General features: G+C 33.9%; 1 protein-coding gene across 1 annotated transcript in view; it reads right to left on the bottom strand.

Annotated features, from left to right (window-relative positions):
• Positions 1 to 18687, bottom strand: part of LOC129224274 (long-chain-fatty-acid--CoA ligase 1-like) — a 103959-nt gene that overhangs the window by 58341 nt on the left and 26931 nt on the right. The window contains exons 2-4 of the mRNA XM_054858702.1: positions 13484 to 13607; positions 9909 to 9976; positions 5640 to 5741 (exon numbers count right to left, since the gene is read on the bottom strand). Of these exons, the coding sequence (XP_054714677.1) occupies positions 5640 to 5741; positions 9909 to 9976; positions 13484 to 13607 (294 nt within the window). The remainder of the gene's footprint in view (positions 1 to 5639; positions 5742 to 9908; positions 9977 to 13483; positions 13608 to 18687) is intronic.

The following is an 18687-nucleotide window of genomic DNA, read 5'->3' as shown; positions in this document are numbered from 1 at the left end:
ATTATATTTACCTTTTTCCACGTGTTAATAAATTTTAGTTATTTTTAAAGAAGTCTCTTCATCAGTTATTCACAGAAAGTAGATGAAATGTTAGTTCTTTCACTAACTCTGCAAGAAGTATTACAGTTAACAGGTGGTATCATTCATCAATGGTATCAAGATGGTTATGGGCTATTCCTGCCATAACTGACATTTCACGCGCAAAATTTTTTTTGAAAACCTTGCTTTCTGTGAGAAATTGAGACTGTTGGTGAAGGAGGGGCCGAAGATTTTTGGAATTATATTTTTAGAGAATGGCGTGCTCTAGCATAATGATAGAGAAATTGAAGGATGACAACTACTCTTCTTGGTGCAGTGATATGAAGTTTGTTCTCATCGACCGGAATCTATGGAATATCGTCACTGGAAAAGAGACCAAGCCCGAAATTAGCACGGATAGAGGGGTTACCGCGAAAGACGTCGCAAATTTCGAAGCTAGGAGACAATCTGCTGTTGCCGTGATATATCTACACGTCGGAGATGAATTCAGGAAAATTATTGAGAATACCGAAGATCCCCACGAAGCGTGGAACCAATTGAGGGAAAACTACTTTCCAGACAATAGAAGTATCAAGATGAAGCTCTTTTCGGAGTTAACCTCATCTAGAATGGAAGAAAACGAGAAAATCAACGTATTCGCAGCCAGATTGAGGAGAATTTACGATCGTATGAAGGAGTTCAAGACCCCATTTTCAGAGGAATTTCTGTCATTCCAACTGCTCCGGTACCTCCCATCCTGTTTCGACGGAATTGTCCAGAGTATACTGCGGAGAAGTGATGAAGATTTCATTTTTTCAAAGATTGTGTCCGACCTGGTAGCTGAGGAAAATCGTCTATCTTTGAGGAATGATGATTTTGACATTCAAGCCAAGACAACTTTCGCAGTAAACAAGGACTACAACAAAAGCGTAACGTGTTTCCGTTGTCGAAAGACTGGTCATATCAAGAGGTATTGTCCTGAAGCAAAGAGTCGTCCCTTAAGTCCAAGGAGAGGTCGTTCGAGATGGAAAAGGCGCGGTTCTCAACGGCGAAGTGATGACCACCACCGTTCTCCATCGGCTGATTTTTGTGAGTATGAAGATTTCTTTTTAAGTGAGGCAAACTGTCTAATGGATAGATCCAGTTCATATATCTTTGATTGTGCCGCCACCCACCACTTCTCAAAGGACAGAGACATTTTTCAGAACTTTGTAGAATTAAGTAACAAAGAAATGGCTGTAGCCATTGAAGGTAAAACATTCCCGATTGAGGGAAAGGGGGATATTTATTTAAGATTTGGTAAAAGAAAAATTGTTTTAAAAGATGTACTTTACTCCTCCAAATTGAGACGAAATTTAATTTCGGGATCTAAATTTGATAAAGGTGGGGCAAAATTTGAAGCTAAAAATGGTATTTTGACGGTATCAGACCAGAAAGGTGTTATTTTTAAAGCATTTTTAAATAATGGTATATATTATGTAAAACCCCAAAATGTTGATAAATGTTTTCAACATTCAAAGTCTAGTCATGATAACGTAAATTTGAAGGATAAACAAAACTCTAGTCATTTTTCTCGTAATATCGTTAATGTTGAATCTTCAAATGTTGAATCCTTAGAAATTTGGCATAAAAGATTAGCCCACGTAAATGCTGATTGTATAAAGAAAACCAGCAACTTAGAAAGTGTACGGGGTTTGCCGAAATTCAAAGGGGGGAAATTTAATTGTGAAGATTGTAAATTGGGAAAATTTAAGAGGGTATCCTTCAAACCCATTAATAAAGTTAAATCTGAAAAACCTCTTGATTTAATTTATTCTGATGTTTGGGGACCATATCCCGTAAAAGGAAGAAATGGGGAGAGATACTACGTGTCAGTCATTGATGACTATTCGAAACGAGTTTCGCTGTATCCGATCAGAGAAAAGAGGCAAGTAACTGGTATCCTTATTCAGCATATCAGGAGGGCTGAAAGATTTTTAGGAAGTAAAGTGAAAGCTATAAGAACTGATAACGGAGGGGAATATGTCAATAATGAATTTCAACAGTTTTGTAAGAATTCTGGTATTTCTCACGAATTAACAAACTCTTTTTGTCCAGAACAGAACGGTGTCAGTGAAGTATTTAACAGGGTAGTTGCTAATGGGGCCACTGTATTGCTTGAGGAAAGCGGTCTAGATAAAAAGTTTTGGCCAGATGCAATGTTGCACTTCGTTTACACCTGGAACAGAGTTTGCCATTCGGGTCAAAGAAAAACCCCATTTGAGCTTTATGGGGGAAATATTCCTTCAGTAAAACACCTTAAACCATTCGGAATCGTGTCTTACGTCGGAATTCCGAAGCAGAAACGTAATAAACTAGACTTAAAAGCTAGAAAAGGTGTTCTCATCGGATATGCCTTTAAGACGAAGGGTTATCGTGTTTATTTCCCAGAAACTGATAAGGTTGTAGAAAGCATTAATATTTCCTTTAATGAGAATTTATTCTATAAAAATGAATTTAAAAGTAATCGCAGTGGAGCGGTGATGGGCCATTGTCATTTTGACGACAAATCTAATTTTTCTTCAGACGATGAAAGTTCCGTGTACGAAGATGCGAGCCAATCCCAGAACGTAGAAAATTCTACGGGTTCAGATCGCGAAATTTTATTATACAATCGAATTTAAATGAGAAATTTTAGGGTGTTGAATTTTCATGTTAGAATTTTTTTTGCAAATTACAGCTCTAATATACACTGTAGTAATTAGCTAAAAATTTAATATGTACATTTTTTTTGCATACTTTATTACGAATGTGTTTATACTTGTGTCTTTGCAAATGTTTTTTTTTCTTCTCGAGTTTTAGATTAAAGTCTGGATTGTAATTTGCGATTGGATGCATGTATTTTCGTCCTGATGGAATGTGTTATATCGCCGAACGATGTTTTGTATTATGCTTAATTATTGTTATATTTTCACTTTTCTATAAAGTTATAGAATGGATTTGTGAAACTAGAAGCCAAAGATGTTTTTTTTTTTTTTGAAAAAAATTTTTATTAGCTGTTTCTTGTAAGATGTAGAGAGGAGGGGCATTGTTAGAAATAGAATTTCTACAAATATCTCTACACTTACTTTTGCCCAGGTAACTGAACTTCACGATAATCAACCGACGCCTGTTCGGACCAACGATCCGAGTGAATCGGAAGTGAGTGATCGGATCGGAAGGGTGACGTAACAGACTCCCGCCATTGGCTTAGCAGGGAGGCGTCTCTGCCACTTGGTGCATTCTCATTGGTTGCGTGGACGTAAGGGCATTGATGTGAATAATGATGAGGACAGACTATTTAATAGCGAACGGAGTTGAGATTCGCTCTCTCTTTTTTAAGACTCGTTCGGTGATGTCTGTCCTGTAAAAGGTAGCTAGGGTAGAGCTCGTATTGTTCGGCGGATTGCCGACTGTGCTTGGCTGATCGTAGTAATAGATTAGCGAGCCGTATTAGGATGAGCTTAACTAACTTGCTAGTCATATTTAATTAATCTTTTTTTACCTTTGGCTTCAGTTATGTTTATACAATTATATTTACCTTTTTCCACGTGTTAATAAATTTTAGTTATTTTTAAAGAAGTCTCTTCATCAGTTATTCACAGAAAGTAGATGAAATGTTAGTTCTTTCACTAACTCTGCAAGAAGTATTACAGTTAACAGGTGGTATCATTCATCAATGGTATCAACTTGACCGGCAAACCCTTCGTTTCATGACGCCATCAAAACCTATCGAGGACACGCGCGCGCATCAAGATAGCGAAAGTTCAGTAACACTGCGCTTCCCCCCCCCCTGCCGCGGGCCCCGGCGTCGGATGATTGGCATATTCCGTGACAGCGGGAGCGCGCGCAGCTCCGTAGCCTACGGTAATCGTCTCTCGCTTCTCCCCTTGCAGGTCTTACCGATTGTTGACAATTGAGTTTCGAAAACGGAGTTTTTGTGAACTTGCGCGGATCAGCGGAGTTTGAACTGTAAAGCGGAGAAACTCCGCTCAAAGCAGAGCAATTGGCATGTCTGCATTCCTATTTGCACAAACGGTTGGAGCTCCAAAAAAGTGGGGGGTCAAAGGAGGTGCGGGGGGGGGGGCAGGTTTGATGGGCGACAGACTCTTAAAAATTGCCTCCCCCCCCTTCAAAAATTGGGCAATTGAATTTTTGCATCATTATTAATGAATTGACCTTCTTCCAAAAATTCAAGAAACTGACTCAAAAAGCAAACCAGATGGCCGCAGAAGATTCCCTCCTACCCCCCCCCCCAAATCAAAGTTCCATTTTGATTTTTACGAAATAACATTAAAAAAAGCATAAAACAAGCACTTATTAAGTCAGTTATTTCATTAAACACGTGAATAGATCATCACTATCATTTTTCATTCGACCCTTAGTTTTTAACTTAGAAAATTAGAGGGCAAAGTCCCCTACTGTTGAAAGTGAGAGGGGCTATTGCACCCCTTGCCCCCTCGTAAGAGCCGTCTATGCCTATTTGTGATTCTGAGTATTTTTAAAAGGGATAAATAACCTCAGAATTTCTGCATGATTAAAATACTCTTAGTTAGGAAAAGAAATGTTGATGTATCTTACCTAAAAGGTTGTTGATAATTCACTAAAATTTACAAAGAAAAAGTTTTTAAAACTTAAAAACTAAAACGCATCTTTTTTTCTAACTATTTTTAAAGTTATTTATAAATCAGAGACTTTGATGTCACTGTACGTTATTTTGATTTAAATTGGTCCTCATCATTACATGTTAAAATTGTGCTTTGAACTGCTGCCATACATACTGGGAGAGTGGCTAGTATAAATAGTAGAATATTTGAAATTTACGTCAAAAATCGTCAATTTAGGTAATATTTGGTAATGATGCAGGAAAAGGAATTTAGGGTGTCCTTCTATAAGTTTTTCAACTTAGTCACTTTTAAACTATCTTTGGTGATATTAGGGAGTCAGTAGCTTCCTCTGAAATTTTTTCGAAATTGTAGTGTTTAAAAGTGAGAAAGAGGTGCTTTTATGACTGATCTTGGAAATTTTTTGAAGTTGAATCTTAAAGGAACAATTTCAGACAACAAATAAAACCATTCCTATAGTGGCTAACCCTGATGGGTAATAAAGCTCAGATAAAAAAACAATAAAAGTAAAGGTAAGTTTATTTTTAATTTTGGGACAGCTTTTTTTATTGATTTTTTTAAGTGACAAATTTGAATGATGTAGAATGAAAACATGCAAGTCTCATGGAACCCCTGAGAGAGCTTCGTGGAACCCTGGGGTTCCACGAAACACAATTTAAGAAACCCTGGTCTAATTAAACGAGAAAAATTTGCATACCAATTTTTGGATTCCTTTATCTTGAAAACCCGGTGTCCCATGTTGCTGGTTCATGCAAATTACACACATCAGAAAATATTTAAAATGGCATTTTCAAGGTGCAGAAATAAGAACATTTTCTAGGGCCTCCTAGACCCCCCCCCCCCTTCTCGGGTGAAGTCCAGTCCCCTCAATAATTTTTACAAGTCGGCTCCTCTGACCTTAAGTACAGTTTTCAGCTATACTTTTTTTCTCATATATAGCTTTTATATATATATATATATATATATCAAGGAAAATACCTCTTCCTTATTAGAAGCAAATATTCCAACAAAAGATTCTTTCCTAGGCTGCAAGCCTAAATGTATTAATGCAGACCCAACAAACTGAGACTTGTTTATGACCTGAAAACAATAGCATTATCAGTAACAGTTTTATCAATCATTAGATATATAACTTTTACAAACATAAAATTTCAACATGTTAAAAAGGGCCAAAAAACATGCCAATCCAAAGTCTTGAAAACAGTTTAAACATTTTTTTCATCACAATGAAACAACTGGAGAAATATAACCTTGAATAAAATATTAACAATCACTTACTGTAAGGGTGTCAATGATTTAAGTTGAATGATTAAAGGAAGTGATTTTGCTCATGATTTAAATCAAACAAACTTTTTACAATCATGGATTCAAACCTTTTTTTTCCCACTTTAGCCCTAGAAACTTTTTTAAAAATTCTTAATTTCATTAGTTCTGCCTTTTCTTATGAAACAGGGCTTGAAATTAACAGTGATCTGCTGGTCCTGGACCATAAAACATTCATCAGACCAGTAGAATAAATGCTTTATAGGTCTATGGAACTAGAAAAGTTTTGTTCCTGCTATCCTTTCAAAAATTTTAATCCTCAATTTTTTTTTTTTTTTTTTTTTTTCAAACTGTCAAGAGAGTGTTTTCACTTTTCATTTAAAATTTCTGCAGCATTATATGATATTGTCTCTTTCCCATAGCAACAAAGAGATAAAATTTAGTTGGATATGTTTTCTGACCAATGTTGATGAACAAAAAGATGCTCTTGCTGCTTCTTGATTTTGCCCAGTCAATTAGACATGTTCCTTAAGAGCGAGTTTACAATCATGATGTTTTATTCAATAAAGTTTGGGAGATTTTTTTTAGTTTGAAGCTGCTCCATAGTTTATGACAAGGATGAAAAAACAATTGGATCATTCTCCAGAAAACATAACTTTTGAACGCAAATATTTTTCAATTTCAAAACCTTTTTTTTTTCCATTCTTACATGAAAGTATTACTTACTAGATGTAACCATAAACAATGGTCCAGCTAAGTTCCAATCATTTTACTCATAATTAAAAGAAATTTTTAAAAATGTCCTGTTCACAGAAATAAAAAAAAGAAAAAAACTTTTAATATTTAAAAATTGAGGCCAATTTAATATCAAAGTAGTAATTTTGTTAAATGTGCGAACAATCAGCTATTTTAATGATTAGTGGGAATATAATATTAAACTCTCTTAATTAAAGTACGGATTAATTAGTAGCTTTAAATGTATGCTAAAAATGGTATTTTGTAAATTTGAGGATATACTGGCAATTTATAATTTTGGCTGAGTGCCTATTATTGATGTATTTTCCCTCCATCATTTATTTTCACCTCAGAAATAATAACATTGATAAGGTCTGTCACAGAGGTGAGGAATTTTCCATTAATATAGGCCTAATAGATACATTTTTCAGGGAATTTTTTTCCCGTTGCTACAATTTGCACATGTCAAGCATATGAAAACATGTTCACTTCTTTTTTTTTACATTAATTTACATCCCGAAAATTCAAGTTCACAGAGGTGAGAAGTCAGTATGGGGGGGGGGGGGGTATTCTAAGTTTAAAAAAAAAATCTATCTCCTTGTTTTTCAACAAAAATTGATATTTGCTGAAAACCCTTGTTTAACCCTTGTATCATGGAAAATAAAATTTGATGTCAATTACTGCCCTGTGTTAATGAGGAATGGCATTTTGTATTTAGGTAACGGAGGTGAGAATTTCTTGTGTGACATGACTTCCTGTCCTACTAAAACAAACTAAAACACAAGATTAAAAAATTAAATATACTTAAACAATTGTAGTATTTGAGATACTTGTGAAAAGAAATAATAAATAAGTATATACTTTTAATTAAACAAGTTATTAAGCAACATAAACAGTCATACAAGGTGTGTGACATGCACAGAGGTGAGAATTCACATGTTGTGAACCAAAAATATACTAAAATAAAAATTATTATTGAAAATTTGTTTGCAGGTTTAAATAGATATATTTTTGATGAAATTAAAAATCATTGTTAAATGAATTGTTCCTTAACGTTTTTACTGTGAAAGGCGTGTGACAGAAAAGTTACATTTTTTGAAGAATGACCTAATTGCAATATTTATAGTGTAGTTATTCAATTTATATTTATTTATTGCATATGTATTTGCATTAAAATTTGTGTTTTATATCACATTATAAAAGTATTTCGGTAAAATACTTAAAAATATGTTTTTGTAATTAATGAAAATATCAGTTTCACTAGGGGGCTATCGCCCCCTGCTCGCTATCGCTCGCCAACCCCCGGAACTGCTTACGCAGTTCCCTGTGGATCGCTTCGCGATCCATGCTCGCTTCGCTCGCTCGCTGTATGCCAATACATTAGCCTAGCTAAAATTTTCCGTAAAAATTAAAGTTGGTAATTGCATTTAGGTCACCATCCATTTAACCAATATGAAAATTACGTTCATAATGTTAATTTGTCTGCTTTAGCCAGATTTTCGACAGTTTAACTTTGCTGTATGTAAGATGACTGCCTTGGCAATGTGCACAACTTTACCATTATAGATACAAAAGCGTCTGTCATTGCTTTGGAGAGATTGCACTTCTACCTGTTGGTCCGCGGAAGGTATTTTATTTCCCTTCTACCACCCATTGGAAAACCAATGAAGGCATTCCCCTATCCGCCACCTGGGGACGCGCCCTCTAGGGGTTACAGGCTCCCCCGAGGGATGTATTTACATTATTTACACTCTTATATATTTACATATTTACACTCTTATATATTCTAATCTGAGAAAACTTCACCAGCTCAATGCCACATAGAGCTGGCCATGACTAAAAACAGGCTCAGAGAGCACCAAACATATTTTCTCAAATGTTTGTCCTTCTTGTTGTTATTCTGAATCCTTGCCACGTCACGAACAAAAAATGGTTTAACTAAAAACGCGAAAACTCGCCAAGGCTACTTTGCTTGCACAATACTAAAACTACTATAACCCTAAACAAATTTGGCGAAACCTTTCAGCTGAGAATAAAAGGAATAAAGTAAATTCTTTCTCGGTTATTCATTTTGAACTGAACTGTCGTACTGAAGCAGAGAATAGACGACGCTCAAAGCGCCTACGCGTTCAAAACAACATTGCCGATGAACATGATTGTGGAGCAATGTGTGAAGAATGCGAATTTTGTGGTGCTCTTTATTGGCAGAAAGAGCGTAATACTGCAAATAAATATACTAAATGTTGCCATGACGGAAAGGTGCGGTTACCGGCATTGTGTGACGCACCTGATCTGTTGAAGGAACTGCTGACTGAAAATTCCCCAGCCGCTAAAAATTATCGGCAGCGAATCAGAGAATACAACTCTGGAAATGGCTCGTCTTAAATTGGATTCAAGAACGGTTTCCTGCCTTCTTTGAGCTTTTCTTTGCTGATTAAGGTTGAAATGGGCCACAGCCCGACTCAAACTCATCTCAAAAAAAAAAAAAAAGTTCGTTGAGTATTCTGTGATTCAAGATTTCAAAACAACGTAGAAGTTTGTTTACATGATTTATCGGCGAAGTGTTGCCAACAGAGGTTTAGAAATTCACCCCTTCATTTGCCGGCACGTAAGAGAATTATATATATAGATGTTTATAAATTTAAATCAATTGATGACAGAAGTTTCAACAGTTTCTTTAAATAAAAATTAAAAAATCCTATTTAAATTTTTAAAAAAATTATTTTTTTGGAGAAAATGAAAAATCATGATCCTTTTGTACAGCTAGCTTACTGCAACAACAAATGTGTTATTAAAATTTTGATGTTTAGCATTTTAGTTTTAACATTTTAGTTTCAAAATCAAAATTTTCAACTTGATTATTATTTTATCAGTACCTACTATTTTGTGAATTTAAGTAATAAGTTATGACTACCACTAATATGAAAACTATTAAGGTGATACAATAACAATTCTCAGACAAGTAGTTGCATTATACAGTTATGAAGTTCAACATGAACTAATACACAAACAAAACTTTAAAAGAAAAACTATGTTTCCTGCGAGCATTGCAAGAGGTCTGATGATTTTGTTTCAAAAAAGGTGCACATGAAAACATAAATATATATCACAACCCTGCAAATAAAAAAAAAGCAATATTGGAAGCTACAAAGAATGCAAACTATATATTTCGTATTCAACAAAATATGGCTTTCAGTGCATTCTTCACTTCAATATATAATGAAAGTAATTAAAGTCAAGTAACGTTACCTCACTATAAGATTTCCATTCATATTCTCCAGTTGTAGGAGACCGTGTTCCAATACAGTCACCATCATCTGGGAAAAAAAAATTTTAATGTTAAAAAGATTAAAATATAAATATAATACAAAAGACATGCAATTTTGATTAAATAAAATAAAGCAATTAGATGCTTATAAGAGAATAGAGGACCAAGAAGAGGATCCATAATGTTGATAAAAAAATTGATGTAGTAAAATTTTATTACTTTAATGAGGATCATTCTTTTTGTGATTATTACTCAAACTGATTGCCAGTTTTAACACTGAGTTTCAACACAAAAATAGGGTTAATGTGTCGGCAACCAGAAGTTGCCACCTGGAGCAAGGACCCACCCTGCTCTCCCTAGATCCGGCACTGATTGGAAAGGGTAACTTATTGTATGACAACAACAAAAGCATTGTCTTTTTCTTTTTTTTTTTGCAGTGTTCATGATTGAAAGCAAGAATTATAAGTAGAGATGGAACGAAGCTTCAGCCATTCCACCGAAGCTTCGGTCTGGCCAAATCATGAGCTGTGATACGACCTAAAACAATATACACTATAAACCCTGATTTAACAATTGTCAAGGGACTGGGAAAAGTAATCATTAAATCAAGATTATCGTTAAATCGAGGAACATATACATTTAATGCAGTTAAATCCAGACCCGAGAAATATATCATTAAATTGAGGGAATTGCTAAATCGAAGTTATACTGAATGTTAAAAATTTTCTTGAATAATTATAGATATTTTCTTTTACATTCAAAATTGTACCTTATGATAAATCATAACAGAAATGTATATTTAATTTTAAAATTTGTGTAATGAACCCTTGGAGAAAGAATTTATTCAACAATAAAATGTTTATTAGCAAGTTATTTTAATTTGCAACTTATTAATGAAGAGAGAAAAACCAGCGTCTACTCATTTTTCAAATAGTGGAACATCAAACCGAAAATCGGTAAAGTTGCAGTTAAAAAAAATTTTAAGTAATTTCAGCAAAAAGAATATTTAAGATTGAAATTATTGCTCATTATCAAAAGAAAAGCACTAGAAAAAATGCTTTTGTGTTGTGTAAATTTTATGAAAATTAAAAAAACAAAAACATTACTCAATAAATTAGGTTTTCAAAACTTTTAATGGCATTGAGCTGTCATTTAATACTCTTAATACTCTAATACAGTAAACTCTCAATCATCCGCGGAATAGGGTGGCACGGTAACTATGGATAAGCAAAACCGTGGATAATCCAAACAATGAGCAAAAAACGATTCCTAAAAAATATGAACAAAACTCAAACATACATTTAAGTTGTAGCTAAAAACATTGCTACATTGTATCTACTAACACTGAATGTAAAAAATATACACATGTAAAAACTAAAAACAAACAGTAACACAATCGTAAGTTTAAAATACATTGAATGACCGTTGAAAAAATTAATAAAATTAATTGTAAAAGACCTGCAGATAATCCGAACCCGTATGGTTCCGACCGCGGATAATCGGGAGTTTACTGTACTCTAATAATTTTGCAAGACAGTTATTTACATCAAATGTCACAATAATACATGGTATGCGAGTTGAAATTCCAAACATTTTTTTCCCATACAATTTTGGGACAGTCTACTGTCTACATATTTTACTTGTGACATTGCTGAAATCCTTCTCTAAAAATAAATACTAAATGACAGACTTGTAAGAAACAATCATGATATTACTTTTACAAACAAATCATCAGAAATTTGAACAGTTTGCATAAAAAATGTTCAGATATTTACATTAATATTAACACATCCTAATTATTCTCTACAATTAAGTTACTATCCCAAATAATGCTTTATTCTACTTATTCTAATGAAAAAATAGAAATATGTGCTTTTCTGGTACTACCAGTGCAAAGCAGTAAAATCTTAATTGGTGATATGTATTAATTTAAAAAACACATCAGTAACCTGAAAATGTTCAAAAAACTAAGAGAAGTAAGTATGAAGAATTACATGATGTCATATGCATTTAATGCTAAAACTCAACACAAAGAGCAGCCGAAGCTTCAGTACTCAGCGCTTTGTGCCATCTCTAGTTATAAGTAGGCTTGGCAGACGTCCCAGTTTGACCGGGAGAGCTCTGGTTTTCAGACAAAATCTCGGTGTCCTGGCCGGATTACTTCACGTTTAGGAAAATGATAAATTTGATTATAGATGATAAAAAACATTTTTAAGTGATTTTCAGTGAAGAATATTTAAGTTAATTGTTTTGTCATTTGTAACATTAAGGTATAAAATGAATAGTTTAGTTTGTGAATTAGTTTGTGAAGATTTTTACAACAAAAAAATATATCAAAAACCTTCTAGCCAATGAAAAGTGCATGTAAGTATTGGTCAATTATTGTGTTTCTCATTCAGTGTTTCTACTTACTTAAGTAACATATAAATATTAACATGTCAGATACAAAATGTTTAAGTTTCTTTGCTTGTGTCATTTATTATCGCCACTGGGTTTACTTCATAATTAGTAACCATTAACCATTTATACATAGCATGGAGAATAAGCTACTCTCTAAAACCAGTCAAAATTTTTTGAATACCCACAAACCGGGTGGGGAGGGGGGGTTCCAGAATGAGGTTCCCCTTCTGGTGTCACAGGTGAACATTTCAGAAATTCGGCAAACGTAGTTATAAGTGTAATATGAAGCACAAATAGTAGGTTTGAGCTTAATTTTTTGAAATAAAAGTCCCCAAAACACAACTTTAGCTTATCTTTCTCCTCTAAAAGGTTGGGGGTCCTCCCCTGTTCTCTTGATCTGTGCTTGAACACAGCAAACAATAAACAAAGACTGGAATAGTGCTCTAAAAGCAAAGAGGGGGGAATATTACTCTGTTCCTCCTAGAACAAAAAAGGGGTAGCTTTCGGGGGGGGGGGGGCACACTTTCAGATAAAAGGGCAATTTTTAATAAACATTTTGTAAGAAATGGAGTTTGTGTTATTTTTTTTTACGTGATATGCATACAAAAATACTCTTTTTCAAAAAACTATTTTTTAAGTATTAAAAAAAGTTTTTTAAAGTTTTGTTTTAAAAATTAAACTAAAAACTGAGAAAATTCAGATTTACATTTAAATCAAATTCTAGTGGACATTGGAAATGAGGGAGTTACGTTTCAAGGTCAGGCTTGCTACAGTTTTATTTCTCTCTTTTCTTCAGTTTGCTTTTGGATCAAGTTTGAATAAAACTTCAAAGCCTTTTAAGTTTCATTCCCCTACCCCCCGCCTTAAGAGACAACATTGGGAAATGCAAAAAAGGATGCAGAGCACACCAAAGATTAAGTAAAAAGGCTCAAGGTCAAAAGCCCACTAGAAATGACAGAGAGAAACACTATATAACAAATTCATAATGTTCAAAAAAAAAAAAAAAACATAGCAGTCAGCCATTTTATGAGCAAAAATTTTGCATTTTGTTTAAACTAATGTTTTACTTCACTTATCAACTAAAATTAATTCATTTTGAAAGAATATGTGGCTTACTGCTACTGAAAGAGAATAAATAAGAATGCAAATAACACACTTGAAACTTTGAGGCCATGATCCAGCACCTCATAAACAGTTTGGATTTCAGGAGAACGAGGAATTTTTTCAACAAGATTATAAGGATCATCTATTAGTTTAGATGCTCTAACTCTTTCTTCGCCCTACAAAGAGAAAAGAGAGAGATTAAAATAGCATTTTCTCAGTTTTGTGTAACAAATCTTTGAAATAACTGGTCAGTAAGTTCACATATTAAGCAAGTTATAAATATAGCAGCAACAAAAAATAAATAGGTGTGGCCTTACCTGTAGCCAAGATTCCCCTCAGGGAGGGGCAAACATACACACAACAAGATAGTGGTATTTAGCAGCCCCCCCCCCCCCCAGTACAGACCTTTGAAATTGCTTGAAATTTTATATATATACAATCCTCCTCTCTCCCTAAAAATACATTTTATGCTATTTTTGTCAAATGAGGGCTGATAAAGCGGTTATAAGGCTTTCTCCCAGAAATTGTTTGAAATTGAAGTCCTTAAATTGCAATTTTTAATTATCTTTGGAGACATTTGGAATGAGCGAGGGAGGCAGAGGTTCTCTACTGCGGAGAGGCAACCCCCCCCCCCTCTGGCTACACCCATGGACTTGCAATTTTTTTGTGTGGAAATTTTTTTGTTATTGTTACTCATAACTGTTCCCAGTGGCATAGTACGAAAAAAAAATTGCAAATGTTTTAATTTCAGTAGGGGATATATAATTATAATCTTTTCCTATTGGCAAAAAAGGAAAATTTACGAGTTCAGAGAGGGATACATTCCCAAATTCCACCCCCTCGTAATTAATTTAAAAAAAAAAAAAACAAATCACACATTTTTAGAGAAGTGGCAATTTTTAAGGTATTTCAAATTTAAGGATCCCAAATTTGGGGTTCGGTACTGTATTTTAGTAAAATTTTTAATCTTTTAGTAGCAGGTTCCAATTTTTTAAGCATTTGCAATGGTATTGCATCCACTTAACTGTAAAACTTACTCGTTTCTGTTTACTCTGGGATTCCAATGTTTGGAAATTAATCAGGGATTTCTAGCGCTTCATTAGGTTATGTGCAAAACATAACCTAATAAACCTATGTGTATGCATTTAAGCTTTTCTTAAAATTTTAGCAATCATATCGGGTATCTTTATTTTTAAATATATTGTAATTTTTAATAAATAAAAAACTTCTGAAAATATTTTTGTTGTATTCAATTTCTTATTTATACTTTCAATTTTTATGTTTTTTTCACATAATTCTTCAAATGGGCTATCTTAATACAATTTTTAGAATTCTGGTTATTCTTTCATTTTAACTACTTGAACTGTTATAAACTAACTACAGTTGAACTTGTCTATCTGGAATGTTGAGGGCTTAGAAAAAAAATTCGAGAAACACAGATTTCCAGACATGGAGGTTTTGATTTTTGCATCTAAATCTAGCTATAATGCGTACATTGTCAGTGGACTGAATAAAAATATAAAATGCAAAAAATAAAATAAATACATAAATAAACAATTCATAATGATTTAATGCAATACCAAAATATGTACCTCAATGAAAAAAAAAATCTGTTAACAAAGTTTGATGATTGAGTTTTTGTCCCCCCCCCCCCCCCACCCTCGTAGTATTGTGGGCCAGTCAGTGTTTGCACCTTGCATTCTCTTGGTCCCTCCCATCTCCTCGACTGGAGCTGGGTATTGTTCTCCTTTATTTCTCATTGAAAGGCTAATATCCTGCCTACTTTTAATTTGAAAAGAAAACTTAAGGTTCAAACTTCCATAGCAGGGCATTTTGAACTCCGAGAAATAAAAATATGAAGTATTCGAGAAAAGCTGGGGGAAAAAAGCATGAGAAATTAATTTTGACTGCTGGGAAATTTAAAAAATGCAAGTTATGCAGTTTTTCGAGATACACAGGTTGGACTGTACCTAACATTTCTTTTTACTTGAAAAAAGAATTGATTTTTCTTTGCTTTTTCAATGGTCAAAATGTTGTGGAAAAAATAAGTAAAATAAAATAACTTTGCTAATAGAGCTTCTTCGTGATCTGAAAATTTAAATAATCAAGTACAGTATGACCACCAATGAGATGTACATGCAAACATCCAGTTTACAGGCAGAAATAGATGCATCTATTAGCTTTCAGGAATATCAGCTTTTGAAGATATATGTTAGCCTCTAAATTAAACAGAGTCACATTGAAATTAACATAGAATTCTCGTCAAATTTTTACTTTACTCCCTGATTCAAAAGATTCATCTTAACTGAACATTTGCCAATTCCACATCATCCATGGGCAAATTGTAAATCAATACAATATGCATGAATAGGTTATAAATGTCAAGTTAATTAATTGTATTTATGTATTATAAATGATTTTGCTCTCCTCGTGATTATTTCATTTATTCATTTCTTATCAAGCTTATCATCCACTTTAATTTGCATCATTCATAATCTTGTATGCTCTTCATATACTGTATTATGCACTTAATAAATAACCCCTTGCTAGATTTAGCACATCTAATTTCAAAAATAATATTATACATTATTACTTTTAAAAATTGACAGATATCAAATAGTTATACTGTATATGCTCGCGTATATGTCGAAAATTTTAGTATTACACAAAAAATGATGTTAAAAGTTAGGGGACAATTTACACATAGGGCAGAGTTTCCGAAAACTTTCCTTGAAGAATTTGGGGATAAAACTGAAAAAAGTTCTGATTTTAGTAAAACCTGTTAAACAGATGCTAAAGAAGAAAATTACACATTAAAACTTAAACATTCTACTATAACTTTACATGGTCTGGTCATAGAATAAAGAATTAAATTATAGTAAACAGCCCACTAAAAAAAAGTGCAGGAATTGCCTTATTCGCAAATTTTTCCAATAGTGGTGAATAATCTTTTTTTTTTTTTTTTAACACAGTGACTTCTTGTTACAACGAACTAACTTCAAGGGACTTATCACTCCAAAGTTCCCCGTACCTGCCAATGTTTGTGGCTTAACCAGCTGGATGGTACCCTGAAAACTGATTTTTTAAACCAGACCAGAAACCAAGCAATTCCTGCTCCAGCACCCCCAGAGGTATTGTTTCACTTGGAGGGCTTTGTGACCACAAGCATATTTAACCTCCCCCAGTCACCATTAATGAAGGCAGTGGATCTTCGATCAGCGAAGATCGAACCCGGGACCCTCCGGTCACAAGTCTGATATCTAGTCTTGCATAGACGAACGCGCAAACGGCCTTTGCAGAAAATTTTTGGCTCCGCAGAAATTTTTTTTTAACTGCTAACGTTAATTCAAAAAAGAAAAAATATTTTTTTTTTGTTAAGGGAAATTTTTAAAAATCCCAGTTTATTTCTGTTGAAGCCTTAGCAGAGAGTTTCTGAATCCCCAGACCCTGGAGAGAGAAGTATAATGTATTTCACTCCTCGTTAGCAGACACTCCCATTAGCGGACAGTAAATCAGCCGAGCTTTGTTTTATTTTTCTGTCTGGTAAAATTTTGCTTAGCACTGCTTTCGTAGCAAGCATTTTTTTTCTACTCCTTGAGGATGTTCTGGAGCTAACCAGTACCAATAAGAGGAATAACACCCCTTTTGCCTAAAAACAAGAGCCATTCAAGTCGAACGAACTTTTAAGTCAAAGCTAATAAAAGTTTTGTTTTCATTTCATGCACGAAATTCCAGCAACAAACAGAAGAAAAAAAACCTTTCTCATTTTGGAACTGATGTGATATACCCCACCCTTGGCGACTTTTTCCTGTTGGCGCCAAGAAAGCGTCGCCAAGAAAACGATGTATGGCGACATATGTCATACATCGTTCTTAGCGATGCTTTTTTATCGCCAACAGGAAAAAATCAGATAAAAAAACATGCTAAAAGCACTTCAGAACACAATATATATAAAAACAACATAAAAGCACAACAAAAAACATCACGAATATATGCTTCAAAAATGTACAGGGCCGGGGTTTTTTGTAAACATATTAAAATACAATGAAATAAATTATTGTATTAATTACAAGTCGAAATTAATGCATTAATTTTTTTTTCATCATTTCTCCGGGATACGAGCCCTCAGTCTCATAGTACTTTCGTAATGAGACCTCGGCTATCCCTCCGACTGTTAATATACATTACAGTCGGAGTATGGTCACAGTTATGTATATTTTCATGGAGACACCCAAGGGTGGCTCCTTCCGTTCAGTGTACAATAATGACACAGTTTTAAGTGTGAAATATGCACCATTATTGTGCAGATTTATTAATAAAATTCAGAATTTTTAAGAGTACAACCGAAAGAACTTTCAATTGTTAACATAAAGTTCAGTACCTACAGGAGGCACGTTAATAGAATGTCTAAATAATTCGTGGCATCGATAAGAATTAACTTTTAGAACAAAATAACTGTACTATTTCTGTAATATTAATTTACATACAGTAAAAATAAAGTTAAAAACTACAAGAACCCCTCAAGGATTTGTAAAAACAAAGAATTTTGAAAGTTTTTTTTTTTTTTTTGAATTCTAAAATAAAGAACTTACCTTTTTATATGGTATAAATATTCACACTCAGTCTAAAACAATACATCATATGACAATGGCACGTTACAGATACACACCACGTTGGAGTTAACTTTTAATTAACCTTCAAGTTTGAAGAAACTGGTATTTTCTAATGTTTTTACTTCAAAACACAACTACTGAATTTAAACTAACACAAAATAAGCATTCCTGTAATGTATATTGCACGAAACAACGAAACAACACCACGTATCTCTCCTGCGTGAAACCCAAACAACCCAAGTAAACAAGTTTGAACAGATCTGTAAGATTGCCTTCGAGTTGCTAAACACAGGTTAGTTTGGCCAGGGATGCCATGCATAAAAAATTATCGCCTCATTGGCGAGAAAAATATTTTAATTTTGTGCAAAAAAATCGAATGTCGCCAAATGGGGGGGTATATCACATCTGTACCCTCATTTTACACAGTACTTTGCTTTATCAGTTTGCATGGGAGAGGAATTCAAAAAAAGAAAAAACTCTCGTGCCACTTAAGGGTATCCCCCCTCCCCCACTAGATTTTGTGAAACGAGCGTCGGCACCGTGCCCCCCTCATAAAAATTACAAACTTCGCGGACCCCCACCCCCTTCACCCCGCAAAAAGTTTATTTGACACAGTTAAATCTATTTCATAGAATATATTTTT

The sequence above is a fragment of the Uloborus diversus genome, chromosome 6 (genome assembly GCF_026930045.1).
Source record: "Uloborus diversus isolate 005 chromosome 6, Udiv.v.3.1, whole genome shotgun sequence".
NCBI classification, from domain to species: domain Eukaryota; kingdom Metazoa; phylum Arthropoda; class Arachnida; order Araneae; family Uloboridae; genus Uloborus; species Uloborus diversus.
This window is presented reverse-complemented; position numbering and strand designations above follow the sequence as displayed.